Source organism: Barbus barbus, assembly GCF_936440315.1.
Source record: "Barbus barbus genome assembly, chromosome: 24".
Lineage (NCBI taxonomy): Eukaryota > Metazoa > Chordata > Actinopteri > Cypriniformes > Cyprinidae > Barbus > Barbus barbus.
This window is the reverse complement of record NC_136752.1, coordinates 2,463,421-2,481,988: the sequence shown is the minus strand read 5'-3', so window position 1 is coordinate 2,481,988 and position 18,568 is coordinate 2,463,421. Positions and strand designations below refer to the sequence as shown.

General features: G+C 39.4%; 1 protein-coding gene across 3 annotated transcripts in view; it reads right to left on the bottom strand.

Moving 5' to 3' along the window:
- The window catches only part of LOC306844072 (receptor-type tyrosine-protein phosphatase kappa), a 185,958-nt gene that overhangs the window by 26,415 nt on the left and 140,975 nt on the right, over window positions 1–18,568 (bottom strand). For all 3 annotated transcript variants that reach the window (XM_079375948.1, XM_079375947.1, XM_079375949.1), the window contains exons 11-14: window positions 12,817–12,922; window positions 10,524–10,797; window positions 10,071–10,107; window positions 2,051–2,186 (exon numbers count right to left, since the gene is read on the bottom strand). In XM_079375948.1, the coding sequence (XP_079232074.1) occupies window positions 2,051–2,186; window positions 10,071–10,107; window positions 10,524–10,797; window positions 12,817–12,922 (553 nt within the window). The remainder of the gene's footprint in view (window positions 1–2,050; window positions 2,187–10,070; window positions 10,108–10,523; window positions 10,798–12,816; window positions 12,923–18,568) is intronic.

Genomic DNA, 18,568 nt, shown 5'->3' with positions numbered 1-18,568 from the left:
TACAGATTCAACATTGTTATCCAAATGCAGTGCATTCAGACTCTCCAATGTATGATTATGTAAATTCTCTGGAAATCTAACAGTTCCAGCGCCGTGATCAAAAGCTTGGGGTCAGAAAGATTTTTATTTTTTTTCTGAAAACAGTGAATATATTTATTCAGCAAGGACGCATAGCATTGATTAAAAGCGACAGCAAAGATATTTATAATGTGAAAAAAAATCTATTTCAAATAAATGCTGTTCTTTTTAACTTTCGATTCATCACAGAATAAAATTGATCACAACTGCGGCACAACTGTTTTCAACGTGGCTAATAATCAGAAATGTTTCTTGAGCAGTAAATCAGTATATTAGAATGATTTCTGAAGATCATGTGACACTGAAGACTGGAGTAATGATGCTGAAAATTCCATATAACAGATATTCACTTAGAAAACAGCTATTTTACATTCTAATAATATTTTACTATATTAAAGGGGTCATCGGATGCCCATTTTACCCAAGTTGATATGATTCTTTAGGGTCTTAATGAAAAGTCGATAACATACTTTGGTTAAAATTTCTCAATGGTAGTGTAAAAAACACCTTCTTTACCCTGTCAAAACCAGCTCTGTTTTCAGCACGCTGATCTAGTCCATGTTGCTTTAAATGCTAGTGAGCTCTGCTGACTCCGCCCATCTCTTCCGTGGAGTGAGGAGCAGACCATAGATATGTGTAGATTCCCTATTCGATTATGTTGACGCGTCAGCCATCTCGCATTCACCATAATAATCAATGAATATTCAAAGATATACAAGCGTTTAACTTGCTGTTGTAGATGCACATAGTCAATGTGCTCAAACATTCACACACGTTCCAAAAATGACGGGTGCCTTACGTATCGCGGCCCATAGAAACAGTCCATAATGAGGCATCTAGGTTTACATATCTATGGAGCATACTAAACTTAGCCGCGAAACTGGCTAACTAGCACATTATTAGGAAAGGCGATTTGCAGATTCATAAAAACCTTTATACTCACTTCTTGTGTAGATGAAGCTGGATCACGAATGATTCAAGTGAACATAGATGCATTTATGTAGAACGGGGATCGGTGCATTCACTTCTAAACGAAAGTAAAGTTAATCCTCTGTGTCTTCAGCAGCTCAGATGTCAGGAGTAACTGAAGACTGCTATATTCATTATTACATCCAACAACTAAACACTTCAATCACTTAATCTGAGACTTTCTTGTCTTCCCCTGCACCGGAGTCAGACAGCTCTCAGCTCTCTCAGGGCGGGGCTAAGGTAAGGCGGTCTTGTCAATCACCTATCGTGGGAGGGGCCTGTACAGAACTACATCATTCTGACAGGAATCTCAGAACAGCCTGATTTGAGAAAGAGGATTTTAAAAATAGGGATTTTTTTTTTATCATTATAGGATGGATGTGTACACACACTTCCAACACACAATTATGTTCAAACAACTTGTAAAGTAAATTTTGCATCCGATGACCCCTTTAATGTTTTACTGTATTTTTGATCAAACAAATGCAGCCTTGGTGAGCAGAAGAGACTTCTTTCAAAAACATTCAAAACCTTACAAACCCTACTTTTGAATGGTTGTGTGCATTTGAACGCGTTTGTACTTTTGGTTTGCATTTTTTGGAACGTTCACATGAAGAAAAAGGTTTGTAAATGAGCTAAATAATGAACTGACAGCAGAGGGCATCTGTTAGGGTGGATTGTAAGATTTCTATTGGAGCGCCTCATATTGTAAGTGTACATGTATGGGTTTCCTGTGTGTGCATCTGATTCTCTTTTAATGGCTTTAATTGAGATTTCGCCCTGTTACGCTGGAAGGCAGAGGCTGGGGAAACGAGCGGCCCCTGGGAGCCGTGTAGTTGCTGACAGCGGTGGTGATGGGGCCCCTGCGGCTGCTCCCTGGGTGCTGATGATGTGATGAGATGGCAGTGGAAGGAGGATGTTGGTGTGCTCGTGGGCATTTCAAGAGCCAACACAAACGTACTGTAACATCACACATTCACAGAGCCAAATGTCTCTATCCTACCTTTTCTTCACCAGCAGGATGGCCACGAGCACCAGGAGAATGAAGACCAGCACGGCAGCGCTGATGCCGGCAATTTTCACCACTTGGTCGGTCTGTTTGGCCGGGTCTGGAATCACTTCCGGCTCCTCTGTGGCCCCTGAAGAGAAAAAGCAAGTTAACATTCCCTCGTATAAGTGTTAAATCGGAGCCATGGCTTAGCAGTTAGAGCACATTCTCCAGTGCAATGAGATGAAATGCAAGCTCAAATTCAGTCGAATTTGAGGTTTTCACAAAAATCTCGTCTAGCGATCCCAATGCTCCAAATAGTAATTAAACATCTAAAATGATCTTTATTTGTTCATTTTCTGAGGGGAGTGCCTTTTCTCCACTCGCTTCTCACGCTGACTTTTATCCAAAGCGCACACATAAAAGATGGCCCGATGGCTCGCGATCCCAATAAGTAGACAAATATACAATTACAGTATTTAAGTATTCACACAAACATTATCAGTTATGTCTTAAGTGAACGTTTGGGGAACTGTTGGATGTGTAACATTCTACTAGATCCATGCATGCAGTAGGCTACTGTCTTAATATAGGCCTTCTGTTGCATTAATATTAATCAAACGATAAAAGAAAAGAGCATACTAAATAGATTTTTACATTTGATTATTTGGTTTTCTTATTTAATGCTTTTGTTTTTGTTATTTTTTGCATCTGTTCTTATTTATAACAACAAAGATAAAATAAAAACATATCTATATTGTGATTATTAACCTAGTAATGATCATTACGAAAAGAATAGGAGAAGAAAAGATGCGGTGTTGCTAGGGGATTTTTGCTTTGGAACCTTCAGTAAACTCAATTTTTTTTCTCGAAATGGACTTTGCTGACTCTGTCAACTTCAAACAGGTGTAGCTCAGTCATTTTTTTATCAGATTCCAACAACACATATATCATTTTGAAGGTACTGTAATGGAGAATGTAAAAATAAAATCAGTTCATTTTTGATCATTTGCTCATTGTGACTCCTTTTGCCAGCACTGGTCACAAATCATTTAGTTTTTTTCTACCAAGAAGCCAAAGTAGCACCCAAAAACCCAAGGTCACCAAAATAAATGGTGTTTTTTCCACTGATGCACAAGCTCCTATTACAAATGTACCTCTAAACCCAAATAGCATGAAAGTCCTCTGACCACAACAGGAGCTTTATTTGTTCCTCCCGCTTGGTTAAAATGCTTGGACGTTTCACAAACTGCCATCAGTCTGCTGTGTGATATCTTTCTCTCGCTGCCAAAGCATAACAGAATGGGTTGAAAATGACTGTCGGATATGTTTCTCCAAACATTGGCAGACAAGCACAGTATCATTCCATTGTTGAACGCTAATATTATTACCTGGTACGAATACATTATACAGAACACAAAAACGAGTGTGCTCTAAAAATAAAAGTATGAAACAGTTCAAAGAGAAGACGCTGCCTCAGAGCACAGCCTAAAGAACAGAGTGTGAAGGATACGATGTTGAGCTAAACAGAATGTAAAACCTCTGGGACTCTGTAAAACACAGGAGTAAAGCCATCGTACTATACAGTGTATTCTCCAGGCCTGCAAAAATCACTGTATACTGGAGTTCACACTGCTGCAGAGAACGCTGTGAATCCACTGATTTTAACACTGATCCTCCTGAGACCCAGCTATGGAGTTTTTGCCTCTGTAGTGGACATTATATTTTAGTGAGACCACACGTCACAGTTTTAAGCCTGGATGTCCTGTACAGAGCACATTCAGGGCTTTATAGAGATACTAAATGTTTGGAAGTTTGACCAGGACCACACCCTCTCCTAGCTCTTTAAAGATGGATACATTTAATTCAGTGAAACTCCTTATGGAAATATGATTATATTTTGTAATTGTCATTTAAATCTGAATAATTTTCAAATAGTTTGTCATAAAGCAATTATATTTATAAAGCATTAAATATGACTTCCTGTTATGAGACAGGACATAATTTCATACATGTCCACTGTAGAGGACACCGGGACTAAAAGCATGTTTATTACGCCTTTTGGTAGACATACCAATTGAATAGGAAAATAAATTATATATCTATTTTGTTATGAAATATTAGATATTATTATGAAAATCTGGCCAATTATTACTCCCATTATGACAATTCTTTTTTCAGCATGCTGTCCCAACAGCAACACATTAATATGCAAATTAGATACAGTATAGATACACTTTGTTTAATGGGAAAACCAGTTTATGGAAATTTTTACACACATATTGCATAAAACTAAATGGTATATCAAATCATTTTGATACATATTTTATAACATAGTTGAGAATCATACTTAAAGTTTAGTATAAAAAAATCCTGAAACCTAAAAATTGATTGGCGATTTAAACAAAAATCCCATTGTTTTTGCCTTTTTGATGTCTGTTCATGGCATTTTTTTTGGGGGGGGGGGGGGGGGGGGGGGTCTCAGGAGGATATATAGAGATGAGGGAATTCAAAGTGAATATATGATTGGTTGTGGAGCATCTATGCTGGCTCAAAACACAAACTGATTGGGGGTCACTTGTGAAATAGAAGTGTGTTTCATTGTATCTGCTGTTTTTCTAATCTTAAAAGTCTATTTTTAAAAACAGTTGTTGGAAACAATTAATAAAATTGTTGGTATTAATAAAAATTTGGTATTAATAAAAACATAAGGGCACTTGAAGAGAGACACTTTCATGACTGTTTCTTTGTAATAATGTCAAATTGGTAAGTTTTACTTTATACTTCTTTTTAAATCAATTATGTTTTAATAATATTTTGATGTGTTGACTAACACAATACATATCAAAGTACTTGATTATCATTTTTAACTGTAGTGTGTTATTTGATATTACATCTCAATTTAATATATCTTAAATGTGTAATTGCAAACATATTTGAATACATGAGAAGTATCACTTTTATTGTATTTGGCTGTATACCTCAACCATATTTCAAAGAGGTAATTATATTATTATATACATTTAAAAATGTCCTTAGGTTCTACTTAAGTGGGTCAAAAACACTCTGAAGCTCTACTAATTGCATTTATACATTTAAACTATAAAACACTTTCACTTAAGTTCATTTAATATGCTGTTAAATGTATGATATTCTTTTAACATATATTATTGAGATATTAATAAGTACTCTTTTTAAAAGTATGCTAAAGTGTACTTCTTTTTCACACCTGTTTTACATTCCTTCCAAAAACTTTATTTGTTTATAAAGTTCATGGTGAATAAATAATTTTGTGTCTGCATATAAAGTTTGCATGACAAGTGACAAGAACAAAAAGCAGAATATTAAATGGTTAATGACAATAATCAGCAAAATGAAATTGCTTGTTTTTTCAGTACAAACCCAGTGCTACTCAATGTGGCGAATCGCAGAGCGTCTGCTCCAGTGTAAGTGTACTGCAGTGGTGCTTCAGGTCTGTAACCCTGTCAGAAATACATCACTGCCGACTGAAATACTTCTCGCACACCGTTCTAACAGCACAACTATCATTACGGCATCTAGGGGTATTGATCCGAAGTGCTGCTGAACTCCAGCGCGGTGCGTATGACATTTATGGCGGTCTGGATGCTGACTCCACTCATGACTTTGCCTGTAAATGCCGCATTGTGCGATCTGTCTTGGCGGCAGGAGTAAATGGATCTCCGGTATGTCCTGAAGCTCTACTATAAGCTTTTAAGAGTGATAAGACAATGACCCGCTGACATGGGCCTCTTAAATAAAGCCATCAGCTGTACTCTCCTGCCTCTGGATCTGTGGGGCAGCTTATTTCTACTCAACAAGAACACTCAAACAAAAGCCAAGCCCCCGTCACATGGCCTCCCAGTTCTTTACAAGCACATTTGGGGCGAGTGAGCAGCCTGGGGTGAAATGACCAACACGCAGATCACTGCTGCCCTAATGCACCGGTCCTTCATCATCAAAGCACTCTCTTCCTCTTCCTTTGCTTTAAGCACTGATCACTTGAGTGCTGCGTTAGCTTCAGATGACCTGTCCACATGACACAAATACCAATGAATGTCAAAAACACAAATATCTCTGTCAATAACAAATAACTCGGGCACGATCTGCAGGACAGATGTTAAACACTATAGCACTAGGGAATAAGCAGGTTATGTTCTGCTGATTTTATTTTTCAGCAGCATAGTTTTATAAGTGTCATACAAAAAAGAAAGTAAAAAAAAACAAAAAACATTTTTTATAAATAATTTATACCAAACTTTTCCATAATTTTTTAAATATTTTTGATATTTATATTTTATACTTTCTATTTTTGAAAACACTGCGACAGCTATAACTGCATTACATTATATGACTTTAAAACAAAAATAAGTACAATGCACTTATTGGGATCATATTGTTTTACAAAACACTTTTGCTGCTATTGAGGTGGGATACGGGTAAGGTTAGGGACAGGTTTGGTTAGGATGTAAGGGATGGGTCATCAGTGTAATTATAAATGTAATTACGGAAATTAATTACAGATGTAATCACATGCAGGTATTTTTAAACATAAGTACAATGTAAAAAAGCATGTATGCACACAATAAGTGCATTGTACTAAATGATTCATTTAAATGTAAGTACACAGTAGTTAAGGCCACTTAATATAAAGTGGGACAAAAAAAGTTTCTGAATTGATTTCTATAAGTACCATTTTGTCAAGCAAAAATGCATTAATTCTTCAACCCTAAGCATTAAATATTAAGCTATTTTAGAATAATAGAAGAATTTTACATAGTAGTAGTATTGCATACATTTGGTTTAGAAAATAAAGATATGTCAGACACAGATATTTCAGACACATTACAATCTGGCTTCAATGTTTGAAGTTCTATATACATATGACCTGCAAACAGTGACATCATCACATCACAGAGCTGATTGGACTCTGCTGATACTGCTGCCAATGAGCTTGCTGTTTAACTTTTAAATAGTTTAGTTTAAGCAAATCTTGCAGCATGAAGCTCTCTGAAACCCTCCACCTCCCCCAGCTCCACCTGTATAGATCTGTTACGGCTTATTTCAGCAGCAGCATGTCTCATATGCATGCACAGTAGCAATACTACTACTATACATAAAGAAGGATTTCACTATTCTAAAATAGTTCATACATAGTCAATATTTATTGGATTTCTGCTGGATCATTATGTTCATGTACTGTTTTTTATCTTACAGCCATCTTGCAATTGTTACATGTCATGAATCTGGTCCATGCATTTCTGGTTAATCACCACCAGAGGTCACACACTCACCGCATGGACTCTTGCACCTCACTACAATCCCCATCATTCATTGCACTGATGACACATACCGCTGTTTTCACTGATTACACAGCTGATCACACTAATCACTCAGGCTTTATAAACCATGGACTTCCTCTTGCTAGATGCCGAGTATCGTTTAGCGTTTATAATAGCGATAGCTACTCTACGGAGCCCTCTCAGTTATCATAGCCTTGCACCTCGTTTGGATTATTGCATGTGTACCTGGATTATCTCTCTGCCTTGCCCTATTGGATATTGTTCGCCGATCGTCGACCCACGCTTGCCCTAGGATCTCTCTTGTCTTGCCCGTGACATATCTCTTAGCCTGTGTATTGACTATGTTTATTAATAAATGTTTGCACATGGATCCGCACATCTCACGTCTTGTTCGCCCCGGTTACATTACCTATTGTTATTGTTAGCTATTTCTACCTGATTTAACCAAAAGTGAGTTTTGTTGATATAAATCAATTTATTTAGGTGAATTCAGTGATGTTAAATACTATTTTTGACCAGTTATTAAGAGTAAGTATTATTTTTTTTTTCCTGTGAATGAATGTAATCTATAACCCTGTCACCCTCACCCACACAGAGGAAAAGGAAAGACTGTAACCTTACTGGCAATCACTTTTGACACTTGGGTTGAAAGGTGATTAATCGGTGGCACAGTGTGGTTTTAGATGCAGGCCTGTATTGGTTCAGACACCAAATTTTGCCCCCTGCCAGAACACTTCTGTTTCTGTCAGCTCTTATGAGCCTGATCTGAGAGAAAAACACTAGGAGCAATTCAATGGAAATTGGATTATGTCCATTTTGGAGATAAAATTCCATGCTTAAAAACAAAAATGTATTTTTGTTGCTAAACAACACATGACGTGGGCTATATCTAATCCGTTCTGGGAGTGCTCTGAGCCGCGGGCAGACTTTTATCATTCGATTTCCTGCTGAAAAACAATTAATGAAGAGCCAGAGGAGGAAATAATGTGCGATAACTCAGACGAGACATGACCGAAGGTACTGTCATTACCACAACAGCACACTGGCAATACATATGTGCATCACTCCATGCAGAAAAACACATCAGACATTTAGCTGGACAAAATGTACAAGAAAACTATATGTCCAATATGCAGTTATGATCATGATTTATGACTCTTTTATATACAATATACATATGGAAAATCACAACTCCGCAAATAATCACAAAATATATGCAATGAAAAAAAAACTAAAAAACTGAATGCTCCTGGTTTGGTTCAGTCTCAGTCACCCAGAAACAAAGGCTGTGACACAGCAGTACAGCATATTCACACATTTCATGAAGTGAAACAAATTTATATTCATAAAAAATGCCAAATTCTGGGTTGCTATTTTAAGGAATAAGAAATACAACGCTTGACCTGTTAACACTAACTCCTTTGTCAACAATCCTGAAGCAGACACACTCAACACAAATTGCTTGCAGTTTGTGACTCCTTTGTGCTACATGGATGATTGTTAGACAATAAAAAATTGCTTGGTAGTATGCTCAAAAGTTAATCCAAAATTATTTTGAAAGTATGAAAAAATATTATTAGAAATGTAGTTACTAAAAAAAAGAAATATATTACTAAAAAATAGTCATGGGACACTGTATTATAGGTGTATCTCAACATTACATTACACTGTTGTCTTCTCCAGTTTCAAACGGTTACTTAAGAGCTAAAGCAGCAGAGCACATCACATGCCACACAGGCAGATTAATGTCAAGCACTTTCAGGCTCTGGTTACTGTGGCTATGGATTTTTCATTCTTTATTTTATTATCTATGTTATGAATGGCAGTGAAATGCTTTGTCTTCAAAGTTATCAAACTGTTTCTAGCAGGACTGAGAAGTACTACCGCCAGCTCTCCACCATCAATTTAAAAATATGATTATTATAATTTTAGGCCTTTTGTATCAGCACATTACCACAAATAGATATTTTTATCATTTTAATTTTTGCAGTATACTGGTGCTTTGCAGTCTCTGATCGTATCATTGGCCTCGTTCTCTATGTGTGCTGCTGATTCCTAACTGTATTCTTCATTGTTGACAGTGGAGTAATGTGTGGCTGAAATGATAATAAACTTGACTCAGGACCGGCCTGTGCAGAACCATGATCTAAAAGTGTTCTTGTGTGAGGCAGTGTCACCTATTCAATTTCAAAACGATCCACACATGCCAGACTCTAAAATCTGCCAATTTAATATGCACAAACACATGCCATCCATTTCCTCTTGTACTAAGGCAAAATGGCACAAATGCAAAAGCTTGCATTTATTGCACATTAAATTGCATGTAAAAATCACATACTGTGCCTTTTACATAGCAGTATATGTCAGTATATTTTAGTGCATGTATTTGGAGATGTTTATAAATGTGATGCATATGAACAGTAACTGATACACGCATCTGAACAGAATAGGCAACTGTGAGCAGGATGGTCAAGCTTTGGCCCGTCTATCTGCACCCAGTTTGTCTGTATTATCAGAAACTGTCCCACTATACTAAAATTGCTTTTCTATAACTCTGCTAAAAGCTCAGAGCAAACAACTCCAATCACAGCCAGACTGTAGATGACAGAATTTAACCTGCTCTTACATCATAACATCAGAGACAGAGAGAGATTAGAAGGAGACCGACTGGAGAAATGAATGGTAGATGCATGCTCTCAATTTGAAGGGCTTACCTTTAAAAGCCAGTTTCAAACACTGCGTTTTACTTTCCTGAAACACAAACAACAGCAATTTAAAGTTCATTCTCAAAACTCCAGTAATACCAGAGCAGAATCACATCAACAAATTGAGCAGGATGACTGCAGCAGCTTGACTTGTAATGCACGTAGTGATTTTGAAACATTCTGAGCTGCTACATTCAAAACACTAGAAGGCCATATTTTCATATTTTTTGTGTATTTGTCACAGGTGCGTTAGACCTTGTGATCTGTTTAACAGTCAAACCATCACATGCATTGCAGAAGAATGCACAATACACAAATAAAAGGGCCTGAAGAAATACAAACGGCAGCTCAAGGACATGAACAGATCAAAGGACTGTGATTCTGTGTCAGTCCCGTCACACACTCTCAGTCACTGTGTGTGTTTATACGAGGGATGTGTGTGTTTATTTGTCATCTGCTGACCTTCTCCACGCTGCTGACCGCCTGAAAGTAGATGTTGTAGTTTTTGCGGGGCGCGAGGGGGGCGTTCCAGTAGCCGTGGTAGGTCTTGTTGTCTCCCACGGTAAACGGCAGCGGTTCTGGCAGATTCCTGGGTGGGAGCTCCGCTGCAAAGTAATACGGCAGCCCGGCGCTGGCGGCGTTCTGATAGGACACCGGCTCACGGTAACACTCCCCGCCGACGGCCTCCCGCCGCGCACGGTGTGGGTTTATCTCCCTCACAACGATCTGATAGGCGCTGTTGATGACGAACAGAACAAGACAGCCAATCATAACTCAAGTCAGCATTGCTAATTACATTTACACCAAGAAGAATGTTTTTTTTCACCTCTCTCTCTAACATAATCATGCACAGAAAATCAAAATGGCACCATTGTCTTCATGCAAAATAATACATTTGGGAAGATATTTTGCAATGTGAGCTGGGATATTCAGGAATAATTCATCTAAGCTCTTGTCATTCGGATATTAAGTAATTTGGATCTTTGTCTATGGAAACTGGATGATAAAATCTCCTTGATCTGTGCGGTTTCTACGTATGTGCTCACTGGTCACTAAAGTCGCCATATTCAAATCATTTTTCCCAGGGCTGACAAATTACTAAAGTTTTCCATTCTAGTCAAATAGATAATGTGCCAGTTGATTAATCAAACCAATCACAGATTAATCAAAGAGAAATGACACCCCAAAAAGACATGTAAAGTCATTATTGTGTTAAATGAGAAAAGCATTGAATAGACATAAAAGTAGATTTGGAAAGAAATATGTTGATTCAACAGAATTTATCACACACACACACACACACACACATTATACAGCATTGTGGCCATAAGATTGTTTTCATAAGCTGCATCTGAGTTTAGGTGTATTTACACAGACTGTGCAGAGATGGCATGCATTTGAACTGTAATTAGAATTGAATAAATACTGCTATGAGATTAATGAGTTTAAAATGGGCATTAATGGGTTTTCAAACAATGACTATTTAAATATAAAAATATTTTTTTAAAAGAAATGAATTTATACTCTATACTGTTTATGAAATTAAAGCCACCAGTAGGTGGCGGCAAGACACTGTCTTAATTAGTGAGTCACTGAATCATTTTAACCGATTTGTTCAAACAGCTGCTTCTTCAAGTCTTTATAAATGAGTCGCTGAATTGTTGACTCATGCTATTTGTATAAATATTTGGATTCATTCAGTAACACATCACTGGTATCTTTTGATCAGCGATGCACAACAGTTTTGTTGTGACTTTGTTCATAACTGTTCATAACTATTCTTTAATTAGCCAAAAAAACAATTATTATTTAACACAATTTATTGAACTTGTATGAAACAGTATCACATTTGCAATTGTGCAGATATTTGGGAAAAACTGAACTCTGATATCACTAAACTATATTATACAAAAACAGACACAAACCATTAAAAGCTCATTTTTGCCCTTATATCTTGAATTTTAGGCTCATATAAGTGCACTCTTAGAGGCTTTATCATGCAGTCAGTTGTCCTGAATGTTCTTCAGTAACTGCATCAGTGTAAGATGATGGACAGGTCTGGATAGGGAGGATATGTTAAATGCCTTAATCATTTTAACACGTTATTTTTCCATAATTAATCACACCAAATTAACGCATTAAACAGACAGCCCAACTTTTTTTTTTTTTTTTTTACATAAAACAGTTTGACTGTAGAAATCATTCTAATTAGGATATCTCTGGGAAAACTCTAACTGTGCACTAATGGGCTCGTGTGCATCACATCCCTGTTTCCCTGCACTTTCCCAATGCTGTTTTTCTGCATTTGCCTTACTTGACTGAATATAAACAATAAGTAAATAAGTCTCTTCTCCTCCTCCATCTGAGTGTGGCAGCAGGAATGAGTCTGTCACAATGAAAGCTGAATTACTGAAAGAGTGTTTTCAAGCCCAGATGTGACACAGAGCCTCAAACCAGTCAAACACAGAGCAGAGAGAGGAGGAGACGGAGGACGAGGGGGAGGAGGAGGAGGGGGAGGAAGAGTCAGGTATGGCTCAGATCAAATAGGGATCTTTGTGCAAGTGTTGAGAGGAATATCGAATAGCTGAAAGAGACAAAGACGGAAGGAGTGATAGAGAGTGGGGGTTTATGAGCTGAGAAACACAAGAAGTGAATATGGGAGCAGTAATGTCACCAGCAGCAGCTCATTACAGCAGAGAGGAAGTCTAATAACGTCTGGACGATATGAGGAGCCCGAGGAGCCACAAACACACACCTGATAGGAGCTCCTTTAGCCTGGGCAGGTTTCAGCAGGACGGTGATGGTAGTGGCCGTCTCATTCAGGGACGCCTCCGACCCGTCATACTCCTCTAGAGTGGGTGCTACAAAGACATGGAAAGAGTGAAAGTGTCACCATTTTTCCCTTAATGAAACTGTGTGTTGGGGAAGCTTCTCTGAAACTGTACTTTGTCGAGATGCAAGCTATTCACAATCTAAAGTAGTTGAGCTACTGCCTGCTAGCCTTCTGCAAAACAAGTCTGCACAAAAACAATGAGCATCTCAATATGCTTGACAGTATGAAACTTATAACACATACATTTACACCAGCTCAACTCTCCCCTCAACTCAAACTTTATTTATAGAGTACCTTCAACACCACAAGTGGAACCAAAGTGCTGTACAGAGAAGGATAAAAGAGAGAGAGAGAGAGAAAAATCGAATAAAAAAAATCAATGCAGACATACGATTTATAAAATAAAATAAGCAAATTGAACTTGACTGCAGTTATAGCAGTGTTCATTACAACAATTTTTTTTTTTTTTGCCAAAAAAAAAAGATGTAAAAATGATGTTATGGATTATTTATACTATTATAGCATTCATTAATGTATTAAATCAACTGTTATTTTTATTTGTTCAGCTTTCATCTTAGTTTTAGCCAATTTGTTTTGTGCTTTTGCCATTTTTATTTGTTTTTTTAAGATCTGCTTAGCATTAAAATGTTTTTTTTGGTGTTTTTGCCTTTTATCAGGCTAGGACAGTATTGTAGACAGGAAGCGCCGACTGCATTAATCTGTTTTGACTTCAGTTCTAGTTTTTGTACTTTTAGTACTTTTTAGTTAATTGACTTAATTACGTTTTCTACGTTTTTATTTTCTAATTATTTTTTTTAAATTTCAATTAATTAAAATTATTTTTGATAGGTTTTTTTTTTTTTTTTGATTGTTGTTTATTTACAAATAACAACACTCTTGTGTATTTTTGAACCAGCATACTGAAATTAACCAATCTGGATGGATCAGACAATCACTAGTACTTAGTACAAATAAGCAAGTAAGTAAATAAATAGATAAATAAAAAGAGGGGAAAAAACACCTAATTCCACTCTATGTGAATAAGCAATACTGAAGTCAATTTATCTTCCTCTTCTTTTTCAAAAGCTTTTTTTTTTTTGCTTTGCTCAGCCCTGCATGTTTTCTTATCTCCACCTACACTTCTCTCACTCTCAACAAATCTGAAGTGATGGATTTCTGAAATGCTAGAAAATCATATTTCCCCTGATCATGCCTGTATTACATCTCAGAGCGGTGAAGTACGCAACAGAGTCAGAAAGCCTGAGAGACGGGTGATGAGGTTACGCTCCTCTTCGCTCATTAGCAAAGCACAGAAAGGAGCTTTAACATCCAATCCAGCTGATTGTGCTGAATGCAGACTGTGATTAAATTAGGTGCAAATTAAACAAACAAGGGCTTCATTTTCTTTATAAAAACATGTTAAAAAAACAAAAAACAAAAAAAAAGTAGTTGACCAGAAATGTCTCGGGTTACTTGACTGTAACCCTGTTCCCTGAAAAAGCAGGAACGAGATGCTGCGCTTAAAGCGCTATTGGGAACATTCTTTGTTCGACCGGTTGTTGAAGCACGTGTGTCAAACACGCCAAACTTTGGCTTGTATAACCTCGGTTAGGTGACGTCACTCGATTACGAACACCTGGAGGTTATAAATAGATGTGACGCGGAAACATCCTCAGGTCAAACTTTTGTCTGAAAGGACGTCCAGTCACGCTTACAGTGCGGCATAGAGGTGCAGCATCTCGTTCCCGCTTTTTCAGGGAACAGGGTTACAGTCAAGTAACCCAAGACATTCCCTTATCAAAAGCTACCTTCAATGCTCTGCTTAAAGCGCTATTGGGAACGAGAATACCAACGCCGCCGCACTGGAAGTGTCTGGACCCCCAATGTTGTGTAGTGTGTGCACAAACATTGACGAGGTCTCAGACATGACTCTGGGATGTCGACTCAAGGACGAGCGAGCCCGGAGTAGCATGAACATCCAAACTATAGAATCTAACAAATGTGTGCAGAGAGGACCAACCTGCCGCATCACAAACTTGCTGCAAGGGGACACCTCTTGCCAAAGCCATAGAAGATGCAATCCCCTGGTTGAATGGGCCCTAACCCCTAGAGGTGAAGGGGTTACGCCTCATAGGCTAGGGCAATAGCATTCCTCACCCAATGCGATACAGTATGCTTCGTGGCAGCCGCCCCCCCGATTGCGGCCCCCATAGCATATGAAAAGCTGCTCTGACATACGCCACTGGCTAGTGCGGTGGACGTAGATTTGAAGAGCACGTACTGGACACAGTAAGTGAAGTCTTTCCTGCTCCGGTGTCGTGAACGGCGGAGGGCAGAAAGCTTCAAGAACGACCGGATTCATGGTCGAGAATGGAACCTTCAGAAGATAATTCGGGTGAGGATGCAAAATAACTTTGACCAGCCCAGGGGCAAAGTCTAGGCAGGATGGCGAGATAAACAGAACCTGCAAATCCCCAATTCTCTTAAGAGAAGTAATGACCATTAAAAAAAACATCTTTAGAGTCAGAAACCTAATAGGCGCTGACTCTAGTGGTTCGAAAGGGGTCATGACCAGACCCTCGAGCACAATATCTAAATCCCACGAAGGGACTGTTGCTCTGGTGGGCGGCCTCAACCGCTTAGCTCCCTGAATGAAGCGGGCAACTAGAGGGTGCGTTCCCACAGAAACCCCCGTCAATGAGAACATGGCAAGCCGAAATGGCGGCCACATAAACTCTGAGAGTACCAGGACATGTGCCTGAGGACAATTTCTCTTGCAGGAACTCAGCACTGAAACAACTTGGCAGTGAACTGGGTCCACAAGGTGTGCCATATACCAATTCTCGGAAATGTGCCATTTGAAAGCATAACTCCTTCTAGTGGAGGGAGCCCTAGCGCTTAGAATAGTTTCTACTACGTCGGGCGGAAGCCCAGCATCTCTCAGTTGGTCCCCCTCAGGGGCCAGACATGAAGGTTCCAGAGCTCGGGCCGGGGATGAAATACTGTCCCCTGCGCCTGAGATAGGAAATCTCTCCTGACCGGAATCGCCCACGGCGAGCCGTCGAGGAGGGATATTATATCTGAGAACCATATTCTGATCGGCCAACGGAGCAGTGTTAATTTTGGCAGGCATTTTTGATTTAGTCTTAGTCTTTATCTTGAGACGAAAATGCTTAATAGTCTTAGTCACATTTTAGTCATTTGAGTCTTTCATAGTTTTAGTCTAGTTTTAGTCATTCGAGTCTTTCATAGTTTTAGTCTAGTTTTAGTCGACGAAAAGTCATTGCATTTTTGTCAACTTTTAGCCATTACTTTTAGTCAAACTGCAGTTACCAACATTTATTTTGGTTGCTATTTTATATGTAGTATTCAAACAAAAATAGTCATTAATTCTTCTCTCTTTAGACCAAATCAATTAAGCTTATGAGAAATTTGAATCAAGGACTGAATTCGGAAAAACTGGAATAAATTTTAATTTTTTGGTAGAGATATAAATTAAACTCATTTTTCAGATACAGTAGGTTTACTTAACAAGTATACATTTATTTAACATCTTTTGTTGGTTAACATTTATGACAGATAATTAGGAATGCTGTCCATTTAAGACGGAAGGTATGTATGTAATAGCCTACTGACATACATTCAGTTTTCACCCACCTGTTTAAGCTCACTTAAACCATAACGGACTGTATTTCCGTGAGATACTCTACATGAGAGACATTTGTCTGCTGTGTGTGTATTTGAGCACTGAGAACTGATCACGCGCTGTATGAGAACCATAGACTGTAAAAAGATGAGAACTGAAGAAGTGGAGCGTGCGCGAGAGAGAGCACTTCTACTCCTAACGCACCTTCACTGACTTTAAGTTAATCGACAATGAATTGTGACTTGAAATTGAAAAACGGGACATCTGGTCACCCACTCCCTAACCCTTCAGGTGCTGAGGCCATTGTTTCAGATCGCTAGTTCGCGTTTTGGTAGCCTATCCGTCCACCGCGGCTGCCATGCAAACGCACCTTATCCAATGACAGAGACGCACATTTTGAAAGACAAGACAGTTAACTTAGCCTATAGTATGTATTTTGAATGTCCGGTAGTCCTCAAATAACATTTTAGTCCCGTCTGGTCTTGTTAATGAAGACGCGCGTAACTTTCGTCATAGTTTTTATCATCAGATATTAGTTTTAGCTCATCAACGTCTCGTCTTAGTCACAGAAAAAAGGTTCGTTGACGTATATTTTTCGTCGTCGTCTTCGTCAACGAAATTAACACTGCAACGGAGCACTATCAGTAAGAGGCGAGACCCCTGTTGACGGACCCTGGCCAGGACTCCCGGGAGCAGAGCGATCGGGGGAAATGTGTAAAGACCCCGTCTGGGCCACGTATGGGCCATAGCGTCCAGACCCAGGGGAGCTGAAGGAGTCAGAGAGAAGTAGAGGGGACATTGTGGTGTCTCCTGTGAAGCAAAGAGGTCCACCTCCACTTCGTAAAATCTCTCCCAGATTTGACTGACTACTTCGGGGTGGAGTTTCCATTCCCCATGTGTCACAGCTTGTCTGGACAGCTCCCACATTCATATGACCGGGGATGTAAATCGCCCTGAGGGACAGGAACTTTTCCTGTGCCCAAAGCAGAACCTGCTGCGCTAGCCTGTTCAGGTGGTGCGAGCGCAGTCCGCCCTGGTGATTTATGCAAGAGACTACCGCCGTGTTGTCCACTCGACAAGCCTCTCAACTGCTGGAGGAAGTATTTCAGGGCCCAAAATAGAGCCATCATTTCGAGGCAATTGATGTGCCATTCGAGAAGATGGCCTCTCCAGATCCCTTGGGCTGGACGGCCATCCAAGGCCGCACCCCAGCCCGTGAGGGAAGCGGCTGTCGTTAGCATCTTGTGATGACAACACGTACCTAGAGTGGGAACCAAAGTCAGAAACCGGGGTCTGAACCACATAGAAAGAGTACGAAGCCCCTATCCTTATTTGCCTCTGGGGATTGGCCCTTGGATGAAATCCCCTGGCTCTGAGCCACAACTGAAAGGATCTCATGTGCAGGAGGCCCAAGGGTATCACCGTGGATGCAGCTGCCATGATACCTAGAACCCTCTGAAGGTAATGAACAGTAATTCTCTGGCCTAGCTTGATGTTATTTAGGGCGTTTAGAATGGATTCGACGCGTGCAGGAGACAGATGTGCCTGCATCGTGATCGAATCCCATACAACCCCCAAATACGTTGTCCTCTGAGCAGGAGAGATAACGCTTTTCTTGGCGCTGAGTCTCAACCCCAGAGATTCGAGATGAGCTAGGACGACATCTCGATGTCGAAGGCACATCTCGTGCCTTGTGGCAGCTCTTGTAGACTATGCCAGAATCAGCCAGTCGTCTATGTAATTTAAAATGCGGATGCCCTGGAGTCGCAGAGGAGCCAGTGCTGCATCCATGCATTTCGTGTACGTGCGGGGTGACAAAGCTAGGCCGAATGGAATAACCTGATACTGGTAAGCTTCGCCCCCGAAAGCGAACCTCTGGAACTTCCTGTGTTGTGGCAATATTTCTACGTGAAAATATGCGTCCTTGAGATCGATTATCACGAACCAATCCCCCGATTGGAGCTGAGACACAATCATCTTGATTATCAACATTTTGAACTTGTAAGTTCTGAGGTAGATCTAAAATTG